Consider the following 26,211-nt stretch of genomic DNA (forward strand, 5'->3'; position numbering starts at 1 on the left):
GTGGCTTAGTCAGGCCTGGAGCCTCGGACCTGCTGGAGGTGTTTCCATCCCCCAGGAGCAGCTGGACTACTGCAAAGCCAGCACATGGCAGGACAGGGCAACAGAAGGGATGGGGTGAAAGGTTGGCCCCAGGGGACTTTATTTTAGGTGAAAATAGGAATCACGGTTACTCATTTCACACTGTACACTGACGCAGGTTATTTAATTTTGGCTACTCAGTGGCTGATTGTTACTTTTGACATTTAGCAGAGTAACTAAAAGCAGGTGAGGTTTTGTCAGAGTCCTGTTCTCATTTAAGGCAATCACAAAGTTCATCATTGTCGGATGCATCAGCCCCTCCACTCCCATCCAGGAGCCACGTGGCGGAGCAGAGGAGGCATGTGTTGCTCTCAACAGCATTAGACTCCCAGGTGCTGAGTACCCACTGGAGCTGCCCATGCTTCATCCATTGCCCACACTTCATCCAGGTGACATCCGTTTTCAGCAGTCAGACAGAGCCTAGCCAGCCACATCTGACCTGCAGACAGTCTGTCTTATCTATATATAGAGGCAGAATGCTGCCTCTCTGTGGTGCTCCATCTTCACCTGGAAGGACAGGAAAAAACATCACCTGTGTGATGTCTCTGAGACAGGCAGGGATGCACAAACACTATGTAGAAGCCCCTGGCTGTGTCTGACCATCAGCAATGATCACCCATAATAGTTAACTTCCAGTGCATAAAATAATCTTTTGTCAGTACCTCCCTTTTCAAATATTCCCCTTCAGATAAAAAAACCCCAGTCTGTAGTTTTGGTCATTGAACTCCTCTGCATGAGCATTTTAAGGACTCCTTCCCTTGCTTCCCAGTGATTTCACATGCAAGCAGGGGTAAAGTCAGCACTGGTGGTGTAATGTTGTGTAGCATCATCAAAAAATACCTCAGCCCAGTGGATTTTAACATGTCTGACAGAGATGACTTAGAAAGTCTTGGCCAGTGCAGCCTGGGTGTTGTGCACAGTTAAACCTGCAGCTGAAGGCAGTAGTGGAGCCAGGTGCTGCACCTCACTGGAAGCAGCACTAGAGCAGCCCAAATGAACATATCACAGGACTTGAATTTCCTATTCAACGTTGTAGGATTTAACGAAGTGTTATGGTGGAAAGTTGCGTCTTTTAAGAATTTTCATCTCTTTGTTTTGAGTGAAAGCTCATGCATAATCTTCTGTACTAGCACAACCCAAAACGCCCTCTACCTACCTTTTACTTCTCCCCGCCTGATTTAGCAGTGCATGCAACAAGCTACCATATATAATCTTCTGTCTCATAAATATGTGTAGAATAACCTAATAGTTTAACAGCTGTTGAAAAGCATTTAGCAAATGAGTTAGCTGGAAAGCACTTCCAAATCAGATAATGACACTGTCCGAGATTATATGGTGAGGTGTATGTGCAAGGCTTCCAACTCTCCCTGGAGCTATTCTTGTATTAAACTGTACATATTCATCTGAACCTGTAAAAATCTATACACAAAACCCAAAAAGGGCAGACAGGCATGTTTTAGAGTTACCCTCCTGATGAGCAGCACCAGTAGCAGTGTACTAGCAAGAGAGGGTGAGATCAGATACTTGTGCAGATAAAAATTGCATACACATGTGCTGCCTACAGTGTCTTGTTAGCAAGAGGCTCCCTTTGTGTCTGAGTCACCATTCTCTGGATTTAGTAACTAGAAGCAAAGGCTTGATAGCAGCTTGACCTTTAAAAATGTTTTGCTTTAATAGGTGCCTAGGGAAAAACACCAATTTCAGAGACAGCATCTGCGTGGGTCCCTGTAGCTGACTGTCTCACAAGATTCCTGGGACTGAGTGCTCATCCCTTGTCACTGAGATTGCCACTGCTGCACATATGTTGGCAGGGCATTTCAGAAAGTTTTGCTCAGCCACTGCTGCTCGGGTGTTACTGAAGAACGGATTATGTTTTGTGAGGGCAGCCAGCGCTTTGCCTCTCCCCAACACTGACTGCTCCACAGTCAGAACAAGGGGTGAGGCCTCAAGTATGCTGGATCCAGCCAGTGCTGCAGCAGCAGCCAGGATTTTGTCTTTGCACAAATCCAGAGTGGCTGAACTGTACATGGACATGTGTCCACATCCCTAACTAGTCTCTGGTCAGCCAGCAGCAAAGCAGTGACAGGAACTGGGGTGACCTATGCAGTGTCTTCTGAAGGTGTGTTGCCAGTATCAAAACTGGCTGACAAGGAAGGATTTCAAAGGCACAAACAGCCTTTCAGAGCTCAAGTCAGTAATGGAGATTCAGATACCTAACTCCTCAGCTCTCTTCGAAAGTCTCATCCCAAATTCTTACCAATTGCCAGACATTTAGTCCAGAAGTTGAAGAAATGTGTGTGTGCACATGATGAAAAAAGTAGTGTTTTGATTTTCGTACTCTTAACTAAAATCTGTGTGCAGGTGCCAAGGAACTACATCATAGTCTGCACCATGAAAGGAAGCTATTTTGTTGGATAGGTTCAATCAAACTTAAGGGTAAAATAAATACATTGTAGTGCCCTAAATGTCTACACTGATAATACTACATGGAAATGGGAATTTGATAGTTAAATGTTAATCAGGATAAACATCTGTTTAATTTATAAGATTTTATTTTTCAGTTCACATATTTTAAAAACATCCCCCCCCCCCCCAAAAAAAAAAAAAAAGTTTAAAAACCCATCTGGATTGCTAAAGTGCAAAAGCAAACACACTTGTCAGAATTGTCAAAAAATACATATAATTTATTTCTGAGTACTTTCTAACTCCCTTTACTGAATGTGCATGATTTATTATTTTTCTTCTAGGTTTGATATATTAACTTTTTACCTGCTAGAAAGGCCTTTCATTTAAATGTGGGCTTGCAGAACTGGCTGAAATATTTCTCCCAGATTCAGACACACACAGAAGGACCATTGTCTTCCACCAGTGCCTTGGTATGATGTCATAACCCTGATCTCTCTGAGTAGGAAGCTTTGATTTATAGCTAGGGCTGCTGCCAATGTGTGGTTCTCAGAACTTCATATTAAATTAGATGACATAATGACATGAGTTCAGAGTCTAAGAAGGCATCACCAAACCATTGAAAACCAATTAGAAATTAATTTGCTTATCAGACTAATTTAGAATAGTGACCTCTGTCATATTATAATATTCAAAATTGAGGACTGTTTAAAACAGTCTGTCAGCTGACCTAATGTATTGTGAAGTAACAGGCATTTAAAAATTCACTGTACAAACCAAACTTGCATTCTTTTTTACCTTTTTAGGGCAAGGGCCAGATCCTTCAGCACTCTTAAATGAATAATGTTGCTTCTGAGTCTGAGCATACGTAGAAAGAGTATCATCTTTTGTGTTTACAATTTCACAAATTCTGGCTTCATTGCTGCAGTTTATTATAGGTGAATCTCAGCGTATGGCAAACTCAGTCACAGTTTTTCATTCTAGCCAGCTGAGAGTCTGCAAGACTGGGTGCTACCTCAGCACCACAGAACAGTTTTGAGACAGAACGATTGTTGGTATTTGATATGGCTCTGCTGGATTTAAGAAATGACTGTTTTCACTGAAACTGCATGCAGGTTCTGAACAGCTGTAGGCTTTGCAATTAATCGCCAGCCCAGGCCTGCTGTGTGACTGACTAGGAGTGTCTCTTTTAGCTGGCAGGGTTATACCAAGTCATTCAAGATTTGAAATATTTGAGCTAGAAGTTAGTTAGGCTAATACTGTTCTCTGTTAAATATTAATCCTGGGAAAATTAACAGTACTGTCTATATCACATTGCACCTCTCTGTGTGAAATACTCACTTGTGGAAGTCAGTGACAATGGAAATGGATGTGTGTTACGGCAGCTAGCTTACCATGCCTCCATGTATAACAGGGCTCAAAACCCCTTTTTCAATCTTGGGTTTTTAAAGACTTGCAGTCCATCGAGCATGAGTCAGTAGGTAAGTGGTAGTACAAGTACCCAGCTGGCCAGTGAACAGCCTTGTCTGCTGTGTTGTCTTGTGCAGAGGGTTCTCCTGTGGATTGCCCAGGGTTCTCCTGTGCAGAGCCAGGATTTGGACTTGATCCTTGAGGGTCCCTTCCAAGTCAGGGTATTCTATTTTCTTATCTAGGAGAAAATGATGAAGGTGGGCACTAAGGTTTGTATCCTGTTCTAAGTCAGGTGTAGTTGCTCACCCCAGCTGAGCATCTCAGTCCCCGAGAAGTGAGTGAGACAGTGGGTGAGGGTGTGTTAGTTCCTTGTAGCCTCATTACATTGTTGGAGTAATGCCGTAGACACTGTGATGGTAAGTGGGTAGCCAGTGAGTACAGTTACAGGCTGTTCCTACATTGTTTTGGTGAGGAGTGCCTTGAAACACCCATAGCTCTTACTTTGGGCGCTCTAAAATCCTTTGAAAAGTGGAAGAAAACAGTTGTCCTTTCAAAGAAAGAATATAAGGTGATTTACGCCAGCTTTTGACACAATCAGAGTATTTTCAGAACGACCAGATCAGACCCACAGCTAGTTTGAGTTTGCAAATACAAACATTGGCAAAGATTTTCGGCCTTTTTTACTCCGTTTGTTGAAGTTACATAGGCTGGGGAAAAGCAGGTAGCAGGACAGAGTAGCACAAATAAACCATTAACTGATGTAATGTAGCAATTTGTGGTGGTGTGTCCTCCACACACAGTTATTCATGTCAAATACTAAAGTTGCGATCTGGCCAGAAAGGGGAATGTTAATGTCTTACATTTCTTCTGACGTGCTCAGCTTTACAGGTCTGATTCCACATAACCTGGATCATTAGTAATGGTTTCTTCATGGAAAAAAAATCCTACAGAGCTTCCTTCTCCAAACTGGTACCTCATGAAGATGTTTGCAGTTTTTTAAAGGGGGTTGAGGGGCTGCCATCCCAGTTTGCAGGATTCATGCACTCACTCTGCACAGGGTTAATGGCTACGCAACTGGCAAAACACAGAAAAGTCCGATACAAATCCCTTCACCGTTTCAGCAGGAATACTTTTTCTGTCTTCCAGTGTGATACTTATTCTAGTGATGAGATTGGCATACAAACAAAATATATGACACTGAGCAAGTGGTGACTTTTTTTATTGTGTTGAAAAAACACATTATAAAAGGTAAGGAAGACAGTTCAATTGAACAAGTTCAGGTGACTCTAAGCATAGGTGCAGGTAATATCTGTCCATTTAAAGACAGTTTGTTTCCCATTACATCAAATAACTGATGCCCAGAAGTATTAGTTTGTTGGGGAAGATGAAACAGGAAAGCCTTATAAATATGATTGCCTGACAAAAGATTTTGGGGATATGAAAACTACAGGCAACATCGAAATGAAAGCCACTTTTGAAATACCAAGTCTTAGTTACTGAACAACTAGAAAACAATGGTATAGCCGACTGAAGGTAATCCCCTCTTGATGGAACAATACCCTCTGCTTGCAAGCAGATCCAAGGGTCAGAGCAGACCCTACTAGCTCAGCAGAAGGGGTCCAAAGAGTAGTTTTTAGAAGTTAAGATGTAACACTCTATGGTAATATAAGAACTCTTATAGGCTGTATGTAAATGCTATAGGATTTGTATCTTGTATTAGATTGGTTAGTGACAATTAGAATATTCAGTACAGAAGATGATTTATTGTATTGTAACCAGGACTTCAGACATTCCTTTCCTTACTACTTCTTCCACTCTTGCTCTCACTTCCACTCTTGCTCCTACACTCTCTCTCTCTCTCTCTCTCTAACCCGTTTACTCTCTTGCTCTCTTGGGCCTGCTCAGAGCTGAGTCTGGCAGCTCTGAGCAGTGCCCCAATACCCACGCCTTTTACAATAAACCCCATGTGTCCCAAGATCAGACTATAGAGATCGCTCATCACCATCCGTCCGTCACCGACCGAACCCGCCCGTAACCTACATTAGTTCAGAGCAAAACAATGTCAACAGATGTCAAAGAAAATGGAGGTGCCACTTACTCTCATATCCCTCCTTCTTGTTTCCGTCTCTGGCTACCAACCTGCCATTAGCAAACAAGCTACTGTGGCTTACCCTGACTAGTCCTAACCAGTCTCTGTTTTCCCCTCTGAATTTGTAGGCACCAAGAGTGTCTTTGGTTGCTATCACCATCTCCAAGTGAGTTGTTGGACTAAGAGGTGTGGAATAGAGTCCCTCCCACCCATCAGTCCTTCACCTGGTGCAGAGCAGGACTTACTGGTGATCCTCTATTGGCTGCAGTGTGTGTATTTCAGTGTAGCAACATGCAAAAAGAGATTCACAATATTCACGGCCACTAATCAGAGCTCCAAATGGACCCCCATGGCATTGCTTTTGTAAAGAAAAAACTAGGACTGAAGTGACAAAAATGTGCTTGGCAAACCAGGTAGCAAAGATGTGCTATAGAAGAGCTACAATGAAAAGCCAGCCTGAGATCAGGAACCTGCCTTCTGTAAAGCCTCCAGCCTGCCTGCCACCAGGGCTATAACCTTCCCTAGGTTATAACAAGTCAGACAACTCCAGGGTTTATTGGAGTTGTATTGCCAGTGGTTGAGCTTGGAATTATTTAGCACAGGTGTTTCTATAACAGTGATATATTGGGAAAATTCAGTGTTCAACAACCATCATATTTCCAGCTGTGCTGTGGTTAGTGCTAGCACAGTGAACCTAATATAAAACATGTGAGAATATTTGCTAGCTCAGGAACTTGTTAAAGGTATTTTCTTACAATATCTGAGTTGCTGTGTTTATCTAGGTGCGTTTCTTTGGTCTTGCATTTTCCTAAAGGGTGTGATAGTGGTTTTGTCACTGAACTTGGAATCTGCTTCTCTGCAACCAAGTGCATTAGTAGCCCTGCTAGCCTGTGTGCAGCACACAAGCTGGTGAAAATAAGATTATGAGAAATCCAATGACAGTCCATCACACCTTGCATATTTGTCTTGAGCAGCACCTGTGCATCTGTTACATATATAGACCTGATTTTACTAGGGTGCTAGAAATCTTGAAACAAGTGTTGCAAGCATCTACATGTTAAAGAACATAAAAGGAACAAAGTTAAAAAGGAGCCTGGGGACTGTAAAACAAGGGTAGTGAAGTGCATTCACCACCACCAAAGTCTGTGAGTGTTAAATGAGGTTTTATATGTGCAGATGGACACATGTGCATTTAAAGGGGCTCAAAAAGACTCATACACAAACATAATAAATGGCTGGACAATATGTAAGGGTTTTGTAAAACACGTGCAAATAAAAATACAGTCAAAGACACTCATGCAACACACGTGTATCTGAGCTGAGTTGTGGAAAGATGTTACATTATTGACTTCGTGTCACAATGGGTTGGTTATTGGAATATTCTGAAAAATATTCTCTGGTGTCACCAGAAATTTTTTAGAAAGAAGATAAATGCCACTATGCATCCATACTCGATCGTTGTATGCATTAGAGTTGCATCTGTCTAGAAAAAAAATACATCTACAGTCTAGCTTGGCCCTACTATTTGTAATTCTCCTGATAGAGAAAGTGAGTGAATTTTACCTATGCACTCCATCTGTTGTAGGAGAAGCTTCAAAGACACCTCTCTTTGATTTGAGAGAGAAAGCAAATGTTGAAAAGACACTTCAGTCTGAGAAAGGATCTTTCTTCTCTGATTTGAGAAAGCAGCTCTGCATTTGTCATGACTGAGTTGATGCTCACTGACAATCATTTTTGTTCACATTCTGGTAGTTTTTAGAGACATGACAGCTCATATAGGACATCATTTGAGACAGTGGGTAGAGCAAGCAGAGGTCTAGAACAGGAGTCAGTTTTTCCTGGTAGCCAGAGGCTAACATTTTTTAGGAGCTGGCATTAGCAGAAATTAAATGCAATTATGTAAAAGACTAAATAAATCAGATCATACTCTTTCAAAAATATCCTCATAATTGAAAACTTCTTGTACATAGCACTTTGTCATGTATCTTTGCAACTTTATTTTCATGGAACTTTGAAAGTCCCATCTCTACCTTATGCTCCAGTTTACTGTGTGTACAGGCATTTATCAAATGGGCCATCAGTAGCTGTAGAAATGCAGTAGTCTATCCAAGTTTAAATTCTTGCCTTGATTACTACAAATCCATGGAGCCCTTGGGTCCAAAGCTTCCACTGAAGCACAGCTATTTGCAAATAGATTTTTATAGCACATTAGTGCTGGAGGAGAGTCCAAAGAAAATAGTCCTTTTCAATATTAGAACCAGCTGTGACTTTCTTGTGCTGATGACTCATTCATTTTTTTTTTATAGGGTGGGAGAACTAGGCAAAAGACACACAGAGTCTTATTCACGACGTTGTTTGTTTTGCAAAGGGTATCCTAGCCACAAGCCAACTTGATCATACCAATACGCAACTCATGTTTATTTAAAACCTTTTTTCTTTTAACAGTTCCAATTATAAAAACAGAACCCACAGATGACTATGAGCCTGCTCAAACCTGTGGACCAATGAACCAAGGCTTAAGCCCTCTCTCTAAACCGTACTACAGTCAGCAGATCATGATGCCCCCTGATCCTGGTTCATGCCTCGTGGCTGGCTTTGCCTCCTGTCAGCAGAGAAACGCTGTGATGTCACCTTCTCCCAACGCAAGCCCCAAGCTGCATGACCTTTCCTCCTCTCCTTACAAGTGCATCCCCAACCCGGGACACAGTCACCTCGGACTTCAGCAGCCCACTGGAGGTGTCCCCACCATACAGGAAGTGCCAAGGTCTATAGTTGTGCACCCAAGCCCCCCCGAGCAATCATCTCACGTCATGCTGCAGCCGCAGGTGAGTCAACATCTGAGCAGTAGCTGTCCCCTTGGTTATCAACAAACACTCTATCCCAACAGTCCCTCTTCTCCAGTTCCATCTGTTACCCAAGAGCCAACCTATTTGCAGTCCTGCAGTCCAACTCACTCATCCATAATGGGTCAACAGCAGCAGCAACTGCCGAAGGTTCACAGAAATGAGTCTCCAACAACCCAACCACTGTCATTGCCAGAGTTGCATGAGGAAAGTAATCATAATTTGGCCCCTATTCCTGTAACGATCAAGCGAGAACCTGAGGAATTGGACCAGATGTACCTGGATGATGGTAAGTCTTCCACAGCATAGGTTTGCATTCACCATGTTGCTCTATCAGGGAGTTCCCTTAACCCCCCCCCCCTTCTTTCGAGTCCTGGTGGAAAAAAAGTTCAATTAATAGCCTGGTGGAAAGGTGCGAACTTTGCTTGGATTGTCTTTATATAGGGAAGGACCATTTCATTTCATTTACAATAATGAAACCACATAGTCTAAGCATTAAATGTTGTTTGTTAGCATAGAGCTCTAGCTGCATGACCAGTAGTTATGTTGTAATAACCTTAACTGTATGTTCTTGGCTTACGCCCATGCCAGTGACCTGTGGAGCTGCAGTGAAAACATATTTAACATTGTCCCATTCATAATGCAGTGAAACATCTGATGTGCAAATCTGTTCACTGAAACTAAATGTTAAACTGCTCTACTTCAGTTGAGAAGGTTCAAATTAAAAATGGAGGCGTATCTTTCAGCGTCACTTTTCAGTCTCTTTGCATCTGACATTAAGACTACTGCTTTTTCCCGGTTTTATTGCAGCCTTGCTGCTGCTTTTTTCTTTTTTTTTTCTTTTTCTGGTTTTGTGAGATTCTGTATGTGTATATATTCTACATGCACCACTGAATAGTTGAAATGCCGTGATAAACTTGTAAGACGCTAGTTCCCAAATAAAAGGGATAATATGGAATTCGGTTACGTGACCTTATTGAACTGCGATTTAGCATTTGCTGCTAAGTATCCCAGTAGTATTCTGGACCTTCACCTTAATGCAGGATGTGAATTCCCTTCCAATAGCCACGTAACTATATAGCATACCATGCTAGTTGAAGAAGAAATGTCACTTAAACGGCTGCATTGAAACTAACTGGTGCCAAGGAACATCTGAATTTTATTGTCCTTCAGGGAGGATTTAAGGACAATTCATTGCACTGGGTTTTTTTTAAAAAAGGACATTTTGTCACTCTATTTTAAACAGCATGTTACTCACTGAATTAGGATTGCAAATTAATATTCTGGAGCCTGAGTAGCAGCTCTTTGCTTTTGAACTCTAGGAAAATTATTTTTCTTAACAGAAGTTGTTACTGGTTACATGATAGAGAGGTCTCGGGAACTTTTCCTAATTAGGAGTTAATTAAGGTCATTAGTTTTGCTCAACACATCTTTTGTGACAAGGTTTTCTTCATACAGTGTGCATTTTTATCACTTACCTATGCTGTAAGAAGCACGATTTCAACAAGCTAAATGAGAAACGTACACAAACCAAAAAGCCATGCCAGAATTTTGGGTTTGAGAGAAAACAGAATTTATGTAAGGAAAAGAATTTAGATAAATCTAAACGTAGTGTATAGCTGCCTTTTGCAGAAAAGCACAAGAAAGGGGCAGCCTTTACCTGCTTTACCTCTCAAAAATCCAGCAACCGCTTCTCTGACAGACCCATGAAAGTTGCCTTTGGCTGGTCCCTAGTGGAGAGATGGGACTGTATCTCAGGGATGAAGGGTGAATGAAGTTCCTCAGCCATGTCTTCTTTAGGTTTCTCGTGGAGGAACAGAGGAACTTTGCTACCATGTGGTCTCAGAGAGAGGTTTTAGTTTTTCAGCAATGCTCATTCTCTCTGAAAAAGTGTAAATGGTTTAGCCTTAAACGTCATCTCTGTTCCATCATTCTTCTCTGGGCACACATACACACCAGTCCTCTAACTGATGATCAGAACTAATTGTAGAAGCCACCATGTATATCTGCACCGATACTTGAGGCTGACTTTGAAGATCTCTTCAGCTAGCCAAATCTGGATATAGTTCCCTTTGGCATCCAGCAGGCTTTTAAAATTGTTCTGTGGCTGACAACAAGAACTGTAGACCAAGAAAGAGTTCATAGATGTAACAGTCCCTGTAACAGCATATAATAGGAAGAAACCCAAGCCTTTGTAGTTCAAAGAATTAAACACCACCAGTTCCCTCTAAGGGGGTCAATCAGAAATGGCTAAACTGATATTTAGGTTTGTCTCAGGGGTCACACTGATGGAGCTCAACCCACATGAGCTGCCTTTTCCTATCTAAACCTTATCTCACTGCCTGGAGAAAAGGTCATCCACTCTATGTATATCTGGAGTGGACTACTACCCTCTTCATATTTGTCTCGGTATCTGGATAATAGAGAAAGAAAGCATGCAGCAGAGGGGCTAAAGGCAGGAAGTGTTTCTTGTTGGATTTGTGCTGGCCAAGATGCTCTGTTCAAACCATGCAGAGCTGTGGCACACCTCAGACATGCAGCACAGGAGCATGAAGCTGGAAGCCTGTTTTAGGTCTGTGCTATATTCATTTCATGAAGGCAGCCTTTTACCACTACTGCAGATACTGGTTTCACATTACATTTAATCTGATGGAACTGCAGGCTTCTATGAAAAGGGTGGCCTCAATCCATCTTGTTCTGTCACATGTTCTTGCTGCTTCCTTCGAGTCGTATCAATTGATTATGGAGCAGCAGAGCAGGCTAATGGAAAATTAGCCTGCCCAAAACAGCAAAATCCACATCGTTTTCTGTTGGGTCAGCTCATGGAACCATGTCCAGTAGCTAGGTCCAGCCCTCAAGAAGAGGGGCAGAAGCAGGGCAGAAGCTGTAAGTTTAGGGGTGCTGCAGGGTCGCTCTGGGTGGCAGAAGCCCACCAATAGGCCAGAGTATGTGTGAGTTGAAGCCCCATCTGATGTGATCTTATCCTCCCCAGCAACTATCTAATCACTCATCCTGTTTCGGTTAAAAATCCCCTTCTCGTGCTCACCTGTCAGTTACAGAATGGTGGTGTCTGGGCTGCGTCACACAGTCTCAAAGGGCAGTTTGGCCTCTCTGGTGACTGCCTGGAAACCACCAGTGTTTGCTCCTGGTGTCCCAGGATGTGCTGCTCACTGAGATCAGCATGGAAAAGGCAAAGCATGTATGCAGCACCTTTGTGCCTGGTGCTGCTCCATTCACACCTCTGGCCATAAAGGTGGAACAAGGGATCGTGGATTTTGACGAGTGGCTCGTACCAAATAGGAGCAACTCGTTTGTCCATGGGCCTGACTTTTTTTTAGAATAGGAGGTTTTTTTTAAGCTATCACCATTTTTAATTACTAGTATATCCACCTCTAAGCGTTTTTCTTGTTGGGGGAGTAGGTGGAATATCTGTAGCACTTGTGAACAATGTGAAAGCCAGAGACTAGTCAGGTGTACTTAACTGCATTCCTTTCCTGCTACTCCAAGTATAACAACTCTTTTTCTATTCCCTGATTATTAAATATTTTAATGACATTAAAAATTAAATTCTCAAAGCTTCTCTCATTTTAATAAGTATATCTTCACAACATCTTGTAGCTATCTAATACCTCCAGTTTTACCTAAAATTATTTAAGAAGTGTGAGGTATTGACATCTGACAGGGGACTACCAGACAAATAAAATATCCAGTTGATTTTCCCAGATTATATCTGATAAAATTCTGGTTGCTTGTTTACCACTTTAGGGAGGTTTGATTTATGTATCTCATATACACAGAGAAGTCTTGGACCAGGTATAAACAGAAATCTTTTGGTTTCAGCTTACGGGTTCAAAGTAATATTCATTCATTTTGTTCTGGAGTGTATTCAAATATAGACCATTTACACTGCAAAGTACAGATGGAAAAAACCAGTCAATGAATTTATATAAATATAGATCCTTTATATGACATTTTTCTGCTTTGGTAAAGGTGGGTAGCTGAAGTGATATAAAGGGAGCACACAAAGAGAATTCCATTTTGGCAAGTAAGTTCTAGTCTTGGCAATCATATTTTAAATCAAAATCTACAGTAGCCACCTGGGCTACTCATTAAATGTGCTGTCCATTTCAGTATGTGAATATATGATTCCACATATAGAACATATTTAAAATGCAGGCTGTAAAGTGATACCTGATATATTATGGCTATGCTCTTGATACTGAAAGGTATCTGGCTTGGATACCAGCACCCGTTTCAAATAACTTTGAGTTCAGCCTCTTAGCAAAGATTATGGCTGACTGCCTTTGCTGGTTTCACAGGAAGATTTGATTAAAAGTGGTTGAAATTGTCACATTTATGCCTGGTCCTCTGCAAGAGTCCATGGTCCTTTGCATCTGGAGAGGGAGTATCTCCTGTTCTCTGCACCAGGAGCTCTTGCAGAAACCAGCAGGACATTGAGGCACTCTGGTGGGTGATGCCGGGACTGACAGTGTCTCCATGGGCATGTGCCACCCCTGCCCTAGACAGTGAAGGTTAAGTGGCGTTTGCCTTTCACATCTAACCTGGGAGTAGTGTGGGGTGCTAGGGTGGTGGAGCTCATGGAAAATCATTAGGCAGGCAGGCAGGCTTGAGGGGCCTCTTTAGAACAAGTCCACACTGTAATTTCTTTTAAGAGAATACATGTTATTTAGGTATTGATGTGTCTGCTATACAGCCCTTTGAGACGTGAAGTGGAATTAGTATTGCCCAAAGAGATGGATAGTTTGGGGAAGCTACAAGCTGATGAGAATTCTTCCTGGTCCCTTGAACCAGATGTGAAAATTTACCTAATTTATATCTTTGACATCTTTATATTTATATTTTGAGTGTGCTCCTCTCTGCAGTTGTCTAACTAGTACTTGGGTCAAAAGCTATGCTAGTCTGCTCTTGAACTAATCCTCCTTCTTTTCTGTTGACTAGGGCAGCTCAGACGATTTTTCAGAATTTTAAGTGCTTTTCTTAGTCGTAGAAGAAACCCCAAGCCAGAGGCAGGAGAGTGGAAGTTCCCACAGCTTTCCAGATGTTCAGATAGCTAGGAACTGGCCAGGCTCACAGCAGGAGATGCTGAAGGTGACTTGAAATCACCTTCCTCATCCCCATTTCCCTTTCCTGGACCTAGTGTAGCCTGTGTAGAACACAGAACTGGGCTCCAAATCTTCCATTTCGCCAGGATGGAGAGAGTTCAGTTAAGCATGCTAATGCCAAGAAACATTTTTCAGGTTGTAACTGGCACTCCCACGAGCTATTAGATATTTTATCTGCAGCAGAATGACACTCATTTGTGAAATTATTTCCTGCTGTTAGAAACATCAAATAATGTAGTTTTCATTACAGATCAAAATTAAGCTATTTTGAAAAAGCAAAACATTGGTACTAACAGGAAAAAATGTATCACTTATATTCTCAGCAGATTTCAAGGTGTATTGTACATTCTGTAATCCCATTTGTTACATTAAGGCACAAAACTTTACAAAAGCAGTTTTTAATTGAAAGCAAAGCAGCATCCTGGAGGATTCTTTGATCAAGGTACTTGATTACTCAATGCTTGAGTACTGAAGGTCTGGTTTCTAATCTCAGATTTTGAGATGCAGTGCCAGCTTAGTTGAAACCAGGAGCACACTCCCATTGCTGGCCTTGAGTCCAGGGTTCCACATGCTGTTGAAAAAAATGTTTTCCAGAATGCCCTGAGTCCTGTGTAGGAGCCAGAACTGAAATAACAGTATCTGAAAGAGAGATCTCCTGTCTGAAGTTTTGTATATTAATTCAGCCTCCTCCTCTGCACATGAATGCTTTCATAAAGGTCTCTATCCTGATCTTGAGTTGATCAGATCTATAAATCTTTGCATAGTAAGATGAAAATACACAGGCCATAAACAAAGGTATCTGATGTTTGGATATATGGCTAGCAGAAAGTATCAGAACCACATAATCATCTTTTTTAAAACAAGGAGGCTTTTGTTCTTGTGATTGTCTTTGCACAGCTGTGAGTTTTATAGCACCATGCCAATGAATGCACTCATTGCGACTTGTATTTTACTCTGCAAAGGTAAATTGGGAGTATTAAGCCCCCAATAAGTATGTAAAAGTGGCAAAACCACAGGTAAAGTGTTACTGAAAGCTGCAGTCTCACCAGCCATTTCATTTTAAACATGGCTCTTTTAAAAATAACTTTTGCAGTAAAAGCTGTAACTCCTGGATGTAATATGAGCTATTGCTAATGTCATTCCCATGAATTGCTTACAGTGTTGAACCGTTAGATGTCTGACAAGTCCATATATCTCCTATACAGTATATATGAAAGTTTTTTGCGTCTAAACCATATGTTCTTTTTTTACTCCTCTATATTCTGGAAATGCACGTGGTTTGGTGATATAGTTTATTTGAACAGGAACCATAGCAGACAGAATTATTCTTTCGCTGAAATGTATCCTTTTTCATACATCTCAGCTTCATGATTAAAGCGATTGGCTCTTGAGGCGTTAAGTTTAGTCTGCTTCTGCCACAATTATGCCTTTGAAAACTCCTGAGTTCACTCAGTGATTTCCAGTAGTCCAAATGTCATTAGAACAACATGCAGGTAGTCTGCAAAGTCCAGTAACACTGTCTACACTTTTGGCTAGGGCGAGCTTTTCCCTTCCTCCCTCTTGGTGAAGCCTCGCAGCTCTGGGAGAAAACAAATAGCTTTCCTCATGGAAAGTTTTACTTAACCTGGCGTGGTTCCTGAGCCTAGACCCTCCTCGTCTCTAATGATGATTGAAAGTGTACATGCTACTGTGATAAAACATGCTGAGTCGTTAACATTTGGGGCTTGGGTTGTAGGCGATGAGTAAGGGAGGGCTGAAGTAATGCGTTCGAGTCAGACCTTCGGTGGACTTGCACGTCTGGGTTGGAGGGGGATCCTGTTACATGAAACCACACACCCACAGGAATGGGTTTGCTCTTTCTAGCAGGTTTGATGAATTGGGTCTCCCAGGAGGCCCACCAGAAGAAAGCTCCCAGAAGCACAGATGACCAGACTAGGTGTCTTTCCTGGTTTTCTGCAGCCCCAGGTGTGCAGTTGCCCGCAGAGCAGACCTGCCTACCTCTTAGCTGTGGTATGCTGTGAAATATAGTAGGGAACTTTTCTTTCTTTCAACGTCAGCACTTACATTTCCAGGGAGGTCCTTGAGTATAAGGCTTTCAAGGAAGTGTCAGTGATCCCAGACACTGGTGGAAGGAGCAGGAGGCTGACCAAGCAACAGGAAATCTGCAGAAAGCTGTATTTTTAGTGTTGAAAAAACAGCCTTTGTTTGATGTGCATCTGCACACACACCTTCTCGTTAACACTTGAAATCATTAAGTGTTTGTCTGAAGCTGCATTGCTCTCCCTCTTTCCAGCTGAGAGCATCTTGGAAGAAGTTGCTTCTCACTCCCATGCCTGATTGATTCTTCCATTTCTATATCAATGGCTGTTGGTGTTGCCATTTCAAATGGTAAAGATTTTGTTGGTTATTTTCTGTAAACTTTCTGTGGCAGTTGGGAGAGGAGAAGTTGCTGTATCTGAGCCTTGGTAACATTTACATCTGCTTTTAAGCCTGAAGCAGTGCCAAGGAAAATACATGGCTTGCAGAAGCACAAGCTTCGTGAGAAAGCTTTGTTCCGATGCAAATTATTTTAGGAATATGTTGTTTGTTTGAATCGTTTCTGCTGAGCTGAGCAATGTTAGCTGCTCAGGTGTGGCCTCATGCCTTGGCCTCTGTGCTCCTGATTCCTGAACCCCTTCTGTCAAAACACTTGTGGGGAAGTTGTGGTAGCAGCCCCCTCTTCTTGAGGGAGGAGAATATGGCACGGGCCCCCACAGCGCCTCCACAGAGCTGGGCTGGTGGCTCAGCCCAGCAAACACATCCGTGTCAGAGGGAGCAGCCTCCCTGACTTCATATAAGGGGCACTTGGAGAGGCACTGGCAAGCTGCTGGATCCCCAAGCTGTGGGGGCCTGCCTCTGCTCCCACTTAAGTCAATAACACAGTTCCCTTTGGGTTCGTTGGGAACAGGACCAAGGGCTGGTAGTTAAAGCACACATAATAGCTGCATTCATGGAAGCCAGATCCCTGATAGACAGGCAGAGAGGGAGTTTTTCTGAGCAGATTTCTGCACGGCACCACTCATTGTTTCATCTGCTTCTGCTGGACAGCGGGGGGCTGGGTCAGGGGCCTGATAGTGGCTTGACCATTGCTGCAGAGAGCAGGCTGCTTGATAACCTGGCTCTGGCTCTTTCCTCCTCTCTGAGGAGCTGATGCTGATTGCAACCAAAGGGGCACAGGCTTCCACAACAGGCTTATCACTAGTCTGGGAGGAAGCTTATGAAAAAAAGCAGACCCTCAAAATGTTCCCCTCCTCCTCTGTCAACTGAGGAAGTCTGCAAAGCCTGGGCACTGAAAATGCCTGGGAACAATCGGTGAGTAAGAAATACGGTAGGAAAACTGCAGTCCTGTTCCTCATTGGCCAGCCTGGCTGGGTTTGTCAGCAAACCAGGGAGCTGGACCAGCCCTCTACCCCCTTTACAGGCTTCACTTTGTCAGTAGGTCTACATTTTGCACACCATGAAACCTACTGCAAGACAAATAGCAGAAAGCTGAGTGAGACGGTACTGCAAGTGTGTCAAAACTCCCAAACCATATTGTTCCTGAGCATGTAAACTGCAGTGTGAGTGCTGGAACAGTCTTGAAGAAGCAATGCTACAGGCTATCCAAATCCATAATTAGTGGATTAATTCTTTGATCCTTACATAGCTATAGCTTGTTATCAAAGCACCATGTAAACACAAGAATGTTCTTCACTTGCCTTTCCTTTGCATAACTAAAACATGATTTCTCTACTTAATTTTGACCCTTCTGCAGCCATAGTGCTGCAGAGAGTGCAGAAGACAAGATTTGACTCTTCAAGTCTGTTCTGTCCCAATTGCTCTTGATGTTAGATTTCTGTGGGAGCTAGGGCTGAAGATCTGTTCCATTTCATAGCTCTTGTGATACCTCTGAGATTGCAGAATAGGTATTGCTGTAGATATTATTAATCCATTTTGATACCCTGGGAGCAGCAGTCAGTTCCTTTTCTAGTGCTTCAGGGAAAATAGGTGTTTCAGTGCCACCTCATAAGCAAAATCTCCTGCAGATTACTTAAAAAGTAGAAAAAATGCTATTTGGGGTCAGAGGAGAAGCCTCCAAAAATACAAAACTGAAGAATATTTATTTTAATTTTTTTTCTATCCTGCATATGCAAATCCATACACAGATAAAGGGTGTCTGAAATGATCTATGAGACTTTCTATTCCAATTCTTTTGCATCTTTGTAGTTGTGGTGGGCGAGAGTGATCTAAGTCTCTTCTACTCGTGACTGACTTTTCTGAAAATCCTGCAGGTGCCTGTTGAGTAAAGCATTTTAGAAACATGAGGTCAGGTGGAGAAGCCCATCCTGTGGAGGTTCTGTTGTGCAGTCAGTTCCTGAGCCATTGCAGCTCCATGCTGCTGCACACCTCTGAGCTGTGATTGTCACTAGTGCTGGCATCCAAGCTTTTGCTTCCAGTTATTCTTCTGGAAGACTGAAGTGACTGGTAATCTCTTTGCTATTAGTTGACTTATGTTTTTTTCCTCTGTGATGATTGTGTTCCACTAAGCTCCAGACTGCACTTGTACTCAGCTATTGGCTTGAGGCTTTTCACCTCAGAGCATCTGCATGAGGCATTAGCAGCTTCTGCAGGCATCTTCTTATAGTAATGTCTTTGGGTCAGTAGTACTGGAAGGTTCAAATGTTCTTCTCAATCTAAAATGACTTTGTGTGAAACTGCCAAATAAAAAGAGAAACTGGTCCTGATTTTTTTCAATTACACTGTTTGTTTTCTTTGTCCTGAGAAATTTCCCTGCCTCATTAGCTGTTAACCATTGCACGACATACCATGGGCCCCAGCAGCCAAAGATTAGAGCTCCCTGAAGTTGCAAGAATTGATGCCATGCCGTGTTGTAATGGGTCCAAGTTCTGGCAAGTTGTACCTCAGCCAGACACTGCACAACATCTCTCTGGAAGGGCCATCAGAAATGGAGGTGGCTGTTCTGTTCCAGACCCTGAGCTCCTAGGTAACTCTGAAAGAGTTTTCAGACATTTTTTCTTGTTTTTTTCTTCCTCACAGAGAGTATGCTAGGATGAGGAAAGATCTCATTACAAAAGAAAAAGAAGCAAAACTGATTCTAGGGCAGAAAGTGCCATCAGCCACAGAGAGAAGACTATGCTTTTTGCATCAGCAGACAAACCCAGGGGCAGTGGCTGCTTCAGAGAAATTTCCAGGATTTCTCCCACTATTTCTGGAAACCTGTGCTGGGCCTTTACAGGCCAGAAAAGCACACACTACCATCTATTTAAACAACAGAATCACAGTTGGATGAGCTGTCACCACTTGGTAGGAACCTGCAAACCTCCATTGTTACCAGATAAACTGCTGATTTCTTCCCTGTTCAGCACATAGTCAGAGTTGGAGAGATAAAGGTGACCATGGCCTTTGGGGTTAGAGGGTTCAGACTTACCTTTTTGCAGGCTGATATCCCAGATATTTCATGCCATTTCAATGGCAAACTAAAGCCTTTAAGAGGAACCAGCTGTGCTGAAGTCAAGGAAAGGTTTGCCAGAAGGACATGCTAATGTGAAAGCAGCTTCTTGTGCTATTTTAATAGCTAACTCACAATTCCAGAGATAGCTGCAGCCCTCAGCTGAGTTGGTGTGTGCTTGCTGGCAGAGGCAGATCTGTGTTGCAAGACTCCAGGACCCCTAGTCAAAGCTGGGGCTCTGCATGGGCTGCAAAGGATTCGGCACATTGGAAGGGATGGGAGGAAGCTTACGAACTTGTGTACATACACACATGCACTTGCCTGTACTTCTCACCCTTTGTGACAGGTACAGGCAAGTGCATGTGTGTATATACATTTACTCTATTTGGGAAACAGTAAAAAAAAAGAACCTTTCTCATGAAGCTGTAGCAAGGTTAGCAAGCATTTTAAAGTTTCAGACTTCGAGTATGGCTGTGAAACTACCTGATGGCTTAATTAGAGTGAAAGAAGGCCTGAGAAAAAGAGAAATGAGAGGAGGGTTAAATATAACATCCCCATTAAAAAAAAAAAAAAAAAAAAAAAGAGCGTAGATGAATTCTGGAAGAAGAGGGGAAAGGATGAGTGTGGGTGTGAGAGAGAGGAGTTTGTCTAAAAGTGAAATGGTACAAATGAGTAGTAAGAGTCCAGGATTTGACTGCCATGGAAGAGTGTGTCTAAAGAATACCTCACTTTGCCCCAAAATAATTTTCTAATAGTTTAGTAAATAATAATTTTCTAATAGTTTAGAGAAAAATGAGAGATGTTGAAATGAGCTCTGTGCTCCTTAAACTTACATAGATCCAAGGAGAGAGGGTAGAGGAGCCTGTCTGTCTGTATTGATCTGCAGTGAGATGGCTGCATTGCCTGCAGGTGGAAAGGTTTGGTGGGCAGCTCCCCTGGGGCCGGACTCTCAAATAACCCCATGGCTTATTTCCATGTTCTATGGACAGGTTTTCTAAGGGGCAGGGAAAGGGCTTCAGAGCTGCCACTGGGTGGAGAAAGCTCCCATTGGGAGACTAAAACCCCTCAGAAATACGGTGAAAATGAAGGGGGTAGAAAGTAGTCTGTGAGTAAATGTAGTCCCATCACCTGAACTTAGTGAGAAATTTTCATATCAGTTTTAAGACTTAGAGGGTAACAGGGCAGTCAGTAAAATGAGAAAAATAAGAATATATTATCCATTGACTTTTCCCCAGTTGGAAACTACCCAAAAAAAATAGCGCTACAAGGAGTAGAAGTGATCAGACCTTGACAAGGCAGTTGAGGATTTGCAAAAGCTCACTTTCAAGGTTATACAGTTGAAGAATAAAACAGGAAATCCCCTTACTTTGCAACTTTCGAAAGATGGCATTCAAGTTACATTTAGGATGTGATCCAAGTGCCATGAAAATTTTTTCCATCATCTTCAATGGATGTTCTAAAACAGGATGTGTTAAATCAGGGGAAATAATAACAGACTCTAAAGTAAATTAACAGAAGATTCACAACAGATTAAGAATCACTGTATTAAAGAATCAATTAGAGTCAGCTATTTACATAAAGGCAGAGTAGTAGCAAAAGAAATTTTTAACTAGAAAAAATCAGAACATCTGCTGAAGTTTCCAAAGCTATATTTAATATTATCTTAGGAAAAGCACCTGGACTGAATGGTGTCTCATCCAAATAAGTGTTTCCAGACCAAAATCACTTGGATACTTCTGAAAAAAAAAAAATCATCTGCTAAAGTAAAAGAGAAAACTCCTCTGTAATCCCTTCCCTTCCACTGAATTTTGTCATGAGGAACATCACCATCACCACAGAGCACCTTCTGCTGCCATGAACTATTTTGTTGGAACCAGGGCCGGCCCTTGCATAACAGTATCATCAGCGAACTGTAGGGTAGACTTTATTATTATAAGGAATATTTTGGATTCAAGGACTCAGCACAGAGGAGAGTATGAAAAGTGAGCAGACTTCGGTAGAGATGCCAGATTTCCTGCCAAGAAATCTACAAATGGATGGACCTTTTCTTTGGATGTTAGATGAATATTCAGAAAAAAAATCTGCTTTTGAAATTACCTACTGTAATTTATTTTAATGAGGAAGGGGGTAAGATACAAGGCTGTCCACGTCTCGTGGTGTGAGTTGTGACCCTGAAAACGTTTGGTCAGCCAGCCGGAGGTCAGCCAGATGTATACCTGATGTTTCAAGGCTATTTTTATGGTTTCTCTGATGATAAAATCTAGATTTCTGCAGCGGCCAACAAAATTTCTCTGCTGTCAGTTAAGACCCTGCTTCAGGGAGGAGCTGGCAGATGCTTGTGACGTCAGGTGAGGCTGTATCATGCTTTGTGTCGTGCATGGTCCCCTGAGGGATGCGGCCACCATCCCCCTGTGCCTATTTTTGGAAAAATGTCTGTGTTCAGAAAGTTGTCTGAAGACAGATTTACATTTCATATGAAAAACTTTCATTGGGGGGAAGCACCACTGAAGGGGGAAAACCCCACATCTTGTGACATTAAAATGATTGTAAGAATTCTTCGGTAAGATGTCTAGGTGGGAATATTTCTCATAATATGGAAAAGACATCTAGACTTTACATTGCTGCTGCAAAATGAAAGTGTTATGAATGGGAAAACTTACCTTTGGGTATTCTTGATAGAGGCAGCTGGAGTAAGTCAGCATAGAACAATCTAGTTGTAGTGCAGCTGCACTGATTTCTACCTGTTCAGACCCAAAACCAATTCTTCTAGCTACATCCTTACTTGAGATTACCTTGCTTTTAAGTACTAACAGACATTTCTGTGTATCTTTTTCTTTTCCTTTGCAAACTTTTATTTCTGTTATGTATCTGTATCTCATGTGCCAATGGAAATCAGGAAAGGAAATTAATTTGTATGAACGGACTTCATAATCTTCATGATTTACCAGTAATGAAATCCGGGTTTGCAGAATGAGAAATAATAGGGCTTTTCCAAAATATCTTAATCCTTGGCTCTGATTAGTGGCATAAAATGAACCATTCTTTCCTACGTGTCTAAAGTCCAAGTTGTGCTCCATGTGATATTCTTTCCAGCCTCATGTCAGTAAATAATTGCCATGCTGCTCTTTAGTCTGTCTCTGACCTTCCCTATGCTCACTTTTCTTGAACAAAAGTTGGGAATTGTTGCAGATTGATCTCCTACTGTGATCTGATCTAGTCTAGTGTAAAAGGAAAGCTCGTTAATCCTACTCCCAAATTCTTTACCCAGTTTACTATAAATGTACTGCTCTATAAGCATACGTAATACAGCACAGCCATAACAGTGCTTAAAACAGGATTAGGCAATGCCTCATATTTTCTAACTACTTCTACTTTTGCAGGAATACAAATTCACTTTCTTTGTATTGTCAAGGGTGACTTCTTTTAAAAAAAAAAGATTTAGCTAGTTTCAGTTTTATGATTTTATGCCAGAATATTGTCTAGTCTGCCTAAACTTGGCCATTTTGTTTAATTACCTGAATATGAACCAAATATGGTTCATATCTTAAGGAGCCTCCTTTGTGAATGGGAAGAACCAAGTACCTTAACATGATCTTGTTTTAACAATTAACAATTGGCAGCTGTGCTGTGTACTCAATGAAGCAAGGATTTTTAGTCCTAGAGAAATGGTTTAAAATCTACAAAAGAAAAACTGCATACTGCTACTAAAACCCTGTACATTGTTTTCCACAGTTCCCTAGAAAGTGGGTAGGGCTCTAGGATCAAACTGTACCCACATGCGTATGAACTAAAACCAACACACTGAAGTTAACACAGAAATGTGCTTGTCCTGTTTGAGTGGTGGAAATCAGAAGTAAGTCTGCTGACATCGGGGAAGTCTTGCATGCTTCAATATTCAGGCAAAATAAGAGAATAGATCTACTTGCCTCTTTTTTTAGTCAACATTAAAACATTTCAAATGATCTTTTGGGAATAATGAACAAAATAGAATGTTTACAGTACAGTGACTGATATTTTTTCCTGCCAAGCCATCAGACCAGTATGTTGCACATTTGTAGACCACCTCTGCATGTATCTGTCTGTGTTTAATAAGAACTTGATGCAAAGCTCACTGAAGCGAGTAGGAATTCTTCTATTGTCTCCTGTGCTCTTTGGATCAGGCTCCAATTCGCAATCACGATAACCTATCACTTAATGCTCTTTTAAAAAGCCCTGTATTAAAAAGAAGTAGTGCATGAAAATCTCTAACACTGGGTGAAAATTTCAGGACCCAAAACTTGATACAGACTCAAGTTACGGTTCCCAGAGTAACTGTAGAATTACATTAATATGTTAAGGTTAATGGCAAATACAATAACCTGAAATACTGCCCGTATTTCACTAACTGGCAGTGTTTCAAGAACACTCCCTTTGGTTGTTTGGATGTGCTGATATTTAAAGCAGTGTTTGTGTTGGTGGCAAGGGATCTCAAGGAGATCTCAGTATGTTCTTGCACACTGAATGTTGCATAAGTATATTTCGTATGAGTGCACCATGTCTGTTTCTGTCCCCCTTTATGCCAGTAGGACAGAGACATTCTTCTCCTGCCATAGTTCTCATACAAATATGTAAGGTCCCTTTGTGGGACCATTTTGGAAGTCTCTTGAGTGGCTGTACTCATTCATGTGGTTTGTAATGAGACAATGATAACACTGCACCATATGTTCTCCGTGGAAAACACTGTAATTTCAACAATTTTCCATGTTCTGTCATGTTTTTCTCTAAAGACTGGGCCTTCTGTATATGTACAAAGATTTCTGTTGCAGCTCTCCATAGATAGTCACACCAAAGAGAAAGCATGAAAACTTCTATGGCAGAACATTCATCCTCACTTATCTGACCCTCAGAGACATTAGCTAATCGAGGCACGATACTCCGTACAATAGGACAAGTGCTGTAAAGCTACCTCTGTTATCCCAGCAAACATGGAGACTTATCATTCCCATGGCCATTTACAGGATTTGTTTTCTTCTGACAACAACATCCATAGCCTATGGTGCTATCAACTCCAACAATTAATCTGATGCTGGCTCTCTGTGTTATCATCTCCCTAATAAGTGTCTTTTTTCTTCCTTTTTTTTTCTTTCCCACCCCGTTTGTGAGAATTTTTCCCCTGGAGCTCTTCTCTATCAGGCCCCTGCAGCTGCTGTTATTTTAGATATGGCAGGAAGTAGGTATCGGAAAACAGCAAGAGCTCACAGCACTCAGAAAAATCTAGAAATGCCTCTGATTTACCCCAGGCTCTGGCTCCAATCAAAGCTGGTCGAAAAAAGAAAATGAAAAGAGAGAGGGGGGAATGTTGGCGGAGGGAAAGGCCCAAGCAGACAACTGTGTCTGGGCTGCGTGTGTTAGGAAGGAGAGTTTCAGCCATCACCTCCTGCAGGGTACTGGGGGGATGCTCTACATGGCCGTGTGGGATGGGGAATGCTTGGCTGGGAGCAGCATTCCATGGCAGAGCTGGGGCCGGCACCCTCTCCAACAGCCAAGAAAACCCCTTCTTGCCTCCCCAGGGACATGTGTTTCTCATCCCTTTTTCACATTCTCCCCCTTGCATGTCCGGTGCGTGCCTGAAGCAGATCAGCTTCCCCGGCCATCCGGCAGCTCCTGTAAATGCTTTTAGCAGCACTTACCAAGGAGCGCCAGCCAAAGACACTGGTGGAAAGTCACTGGAGCAGGAAACCTACATCACTACTATTATTATTAGTAGTAGTATTAGTATTAGTATTATTACCACTATTATTTTTATTATAATTTTACAGCTTAGACGGGATACTTCTTAATCTGCTCAGCAAAGATATTTTTAGTCACTCCAAGTGCCTTTTAAATCAGACTGACTTTGGAGATGACTTCTGAAAGAAAAGAAGAAAAACTATAAAGAAAAACACCTCCAAACCCTTCATTCAGCAAGCAGTTTAGAAAAGAAGACACCACCATCCCCAAAGATGTATGCAGAAAAATTACTACCTTTAGAACTGGCTTTAATAAAGAAATTGTCCTCTTTGACACAGCAGATAAGGAGGATGATGTCCACCCACAGACATCTCACACTATTAGCAATCTAGTTAACATCTGTAAATGTTTTAGGGAAAGAAATTACACTTTGAGACATTTCTTTTTTAATTACAGGCTCCAGATGAGATTTGTTAGAGCAGGGAAATGTATCCCATAGCGACTGATGTCAATAGCAAGCAGTCCCTAAAGCCAGCCAGGATTGGGAAAGCCATGCTGTTTGCTGCTTTTGGCACTGCTCCCTGCTTTCACAATGTCAAAGTTAGAACCGCCTTTATATGCACTTTCCATTTTTTTTTTTCCACAGTAGCTGTTGCCAGCAAGCTGTAAACTACCGTATATCACTCAGATTTAAGAACCTAAACTTTAAAACAAATTAAACTCTTGTTGACATTGTAGTAAAAATCAGAATCGAACTGAACAGCTCAGTAAAACTGCACTTCAATTATTTTATGGATTTAAGATTGTTTTCTAGGATTCCCAGACTCCCAATACAGTGAAGTTATTTCCTCTTGGCAGATGTCTGGAAAAAAAAATCACTGAATGGATAAAATTATGTGGCAGACACTAGGTTGAAGCCTAAAGGGAGGAAATAGTGTCTCCCCAGCACCTGTAAATATTTGCTCTGTGTCTTGACCAGGAGAACCTTTCATCCATGCTTTGAAAGACAATTTTCAAGGTTTTTATTTTGTGAGTTTTTAAGAAAATAGAATTTTCATCTGTCAAAAC

At 41.8% G+C, this 26,211-nt stretch overlaps 1 protein-coding gene across 1 annotated transcript in view; it reads left to right on the top strand.

Annotated features, from left to right (window-relative positions):
- NFATC1 (nuclear factor of activated T cells 1) overlaps positions 1-26,211 on the top strand; it is a 102,340-nt gene that overhangs the window by 61,480 nt on the left and 14,649 nt on the right. Inside the window, 1 exon segment of the mRNA XM_032101847.1 lies at positions 8,426-9,112. Coding sequence (XP_031957738.1) covers positions 8,426-9,112 — 687 coding nt within the window.

This window comes from Corvus moneduloides, chromosome 1, assembly GCF_009650955.1.
Source record: "Corvus moneduloides isolate bCorMon1 chromosome 1, bCorMon1.pri, whole genome shotgun sequence".
Taxonomy (NCBI): Eukaryota; Metazoa; Chordata; class Aves; order Passeriformes; family Corvidae; genus Corvus; species Corvus moneduloides.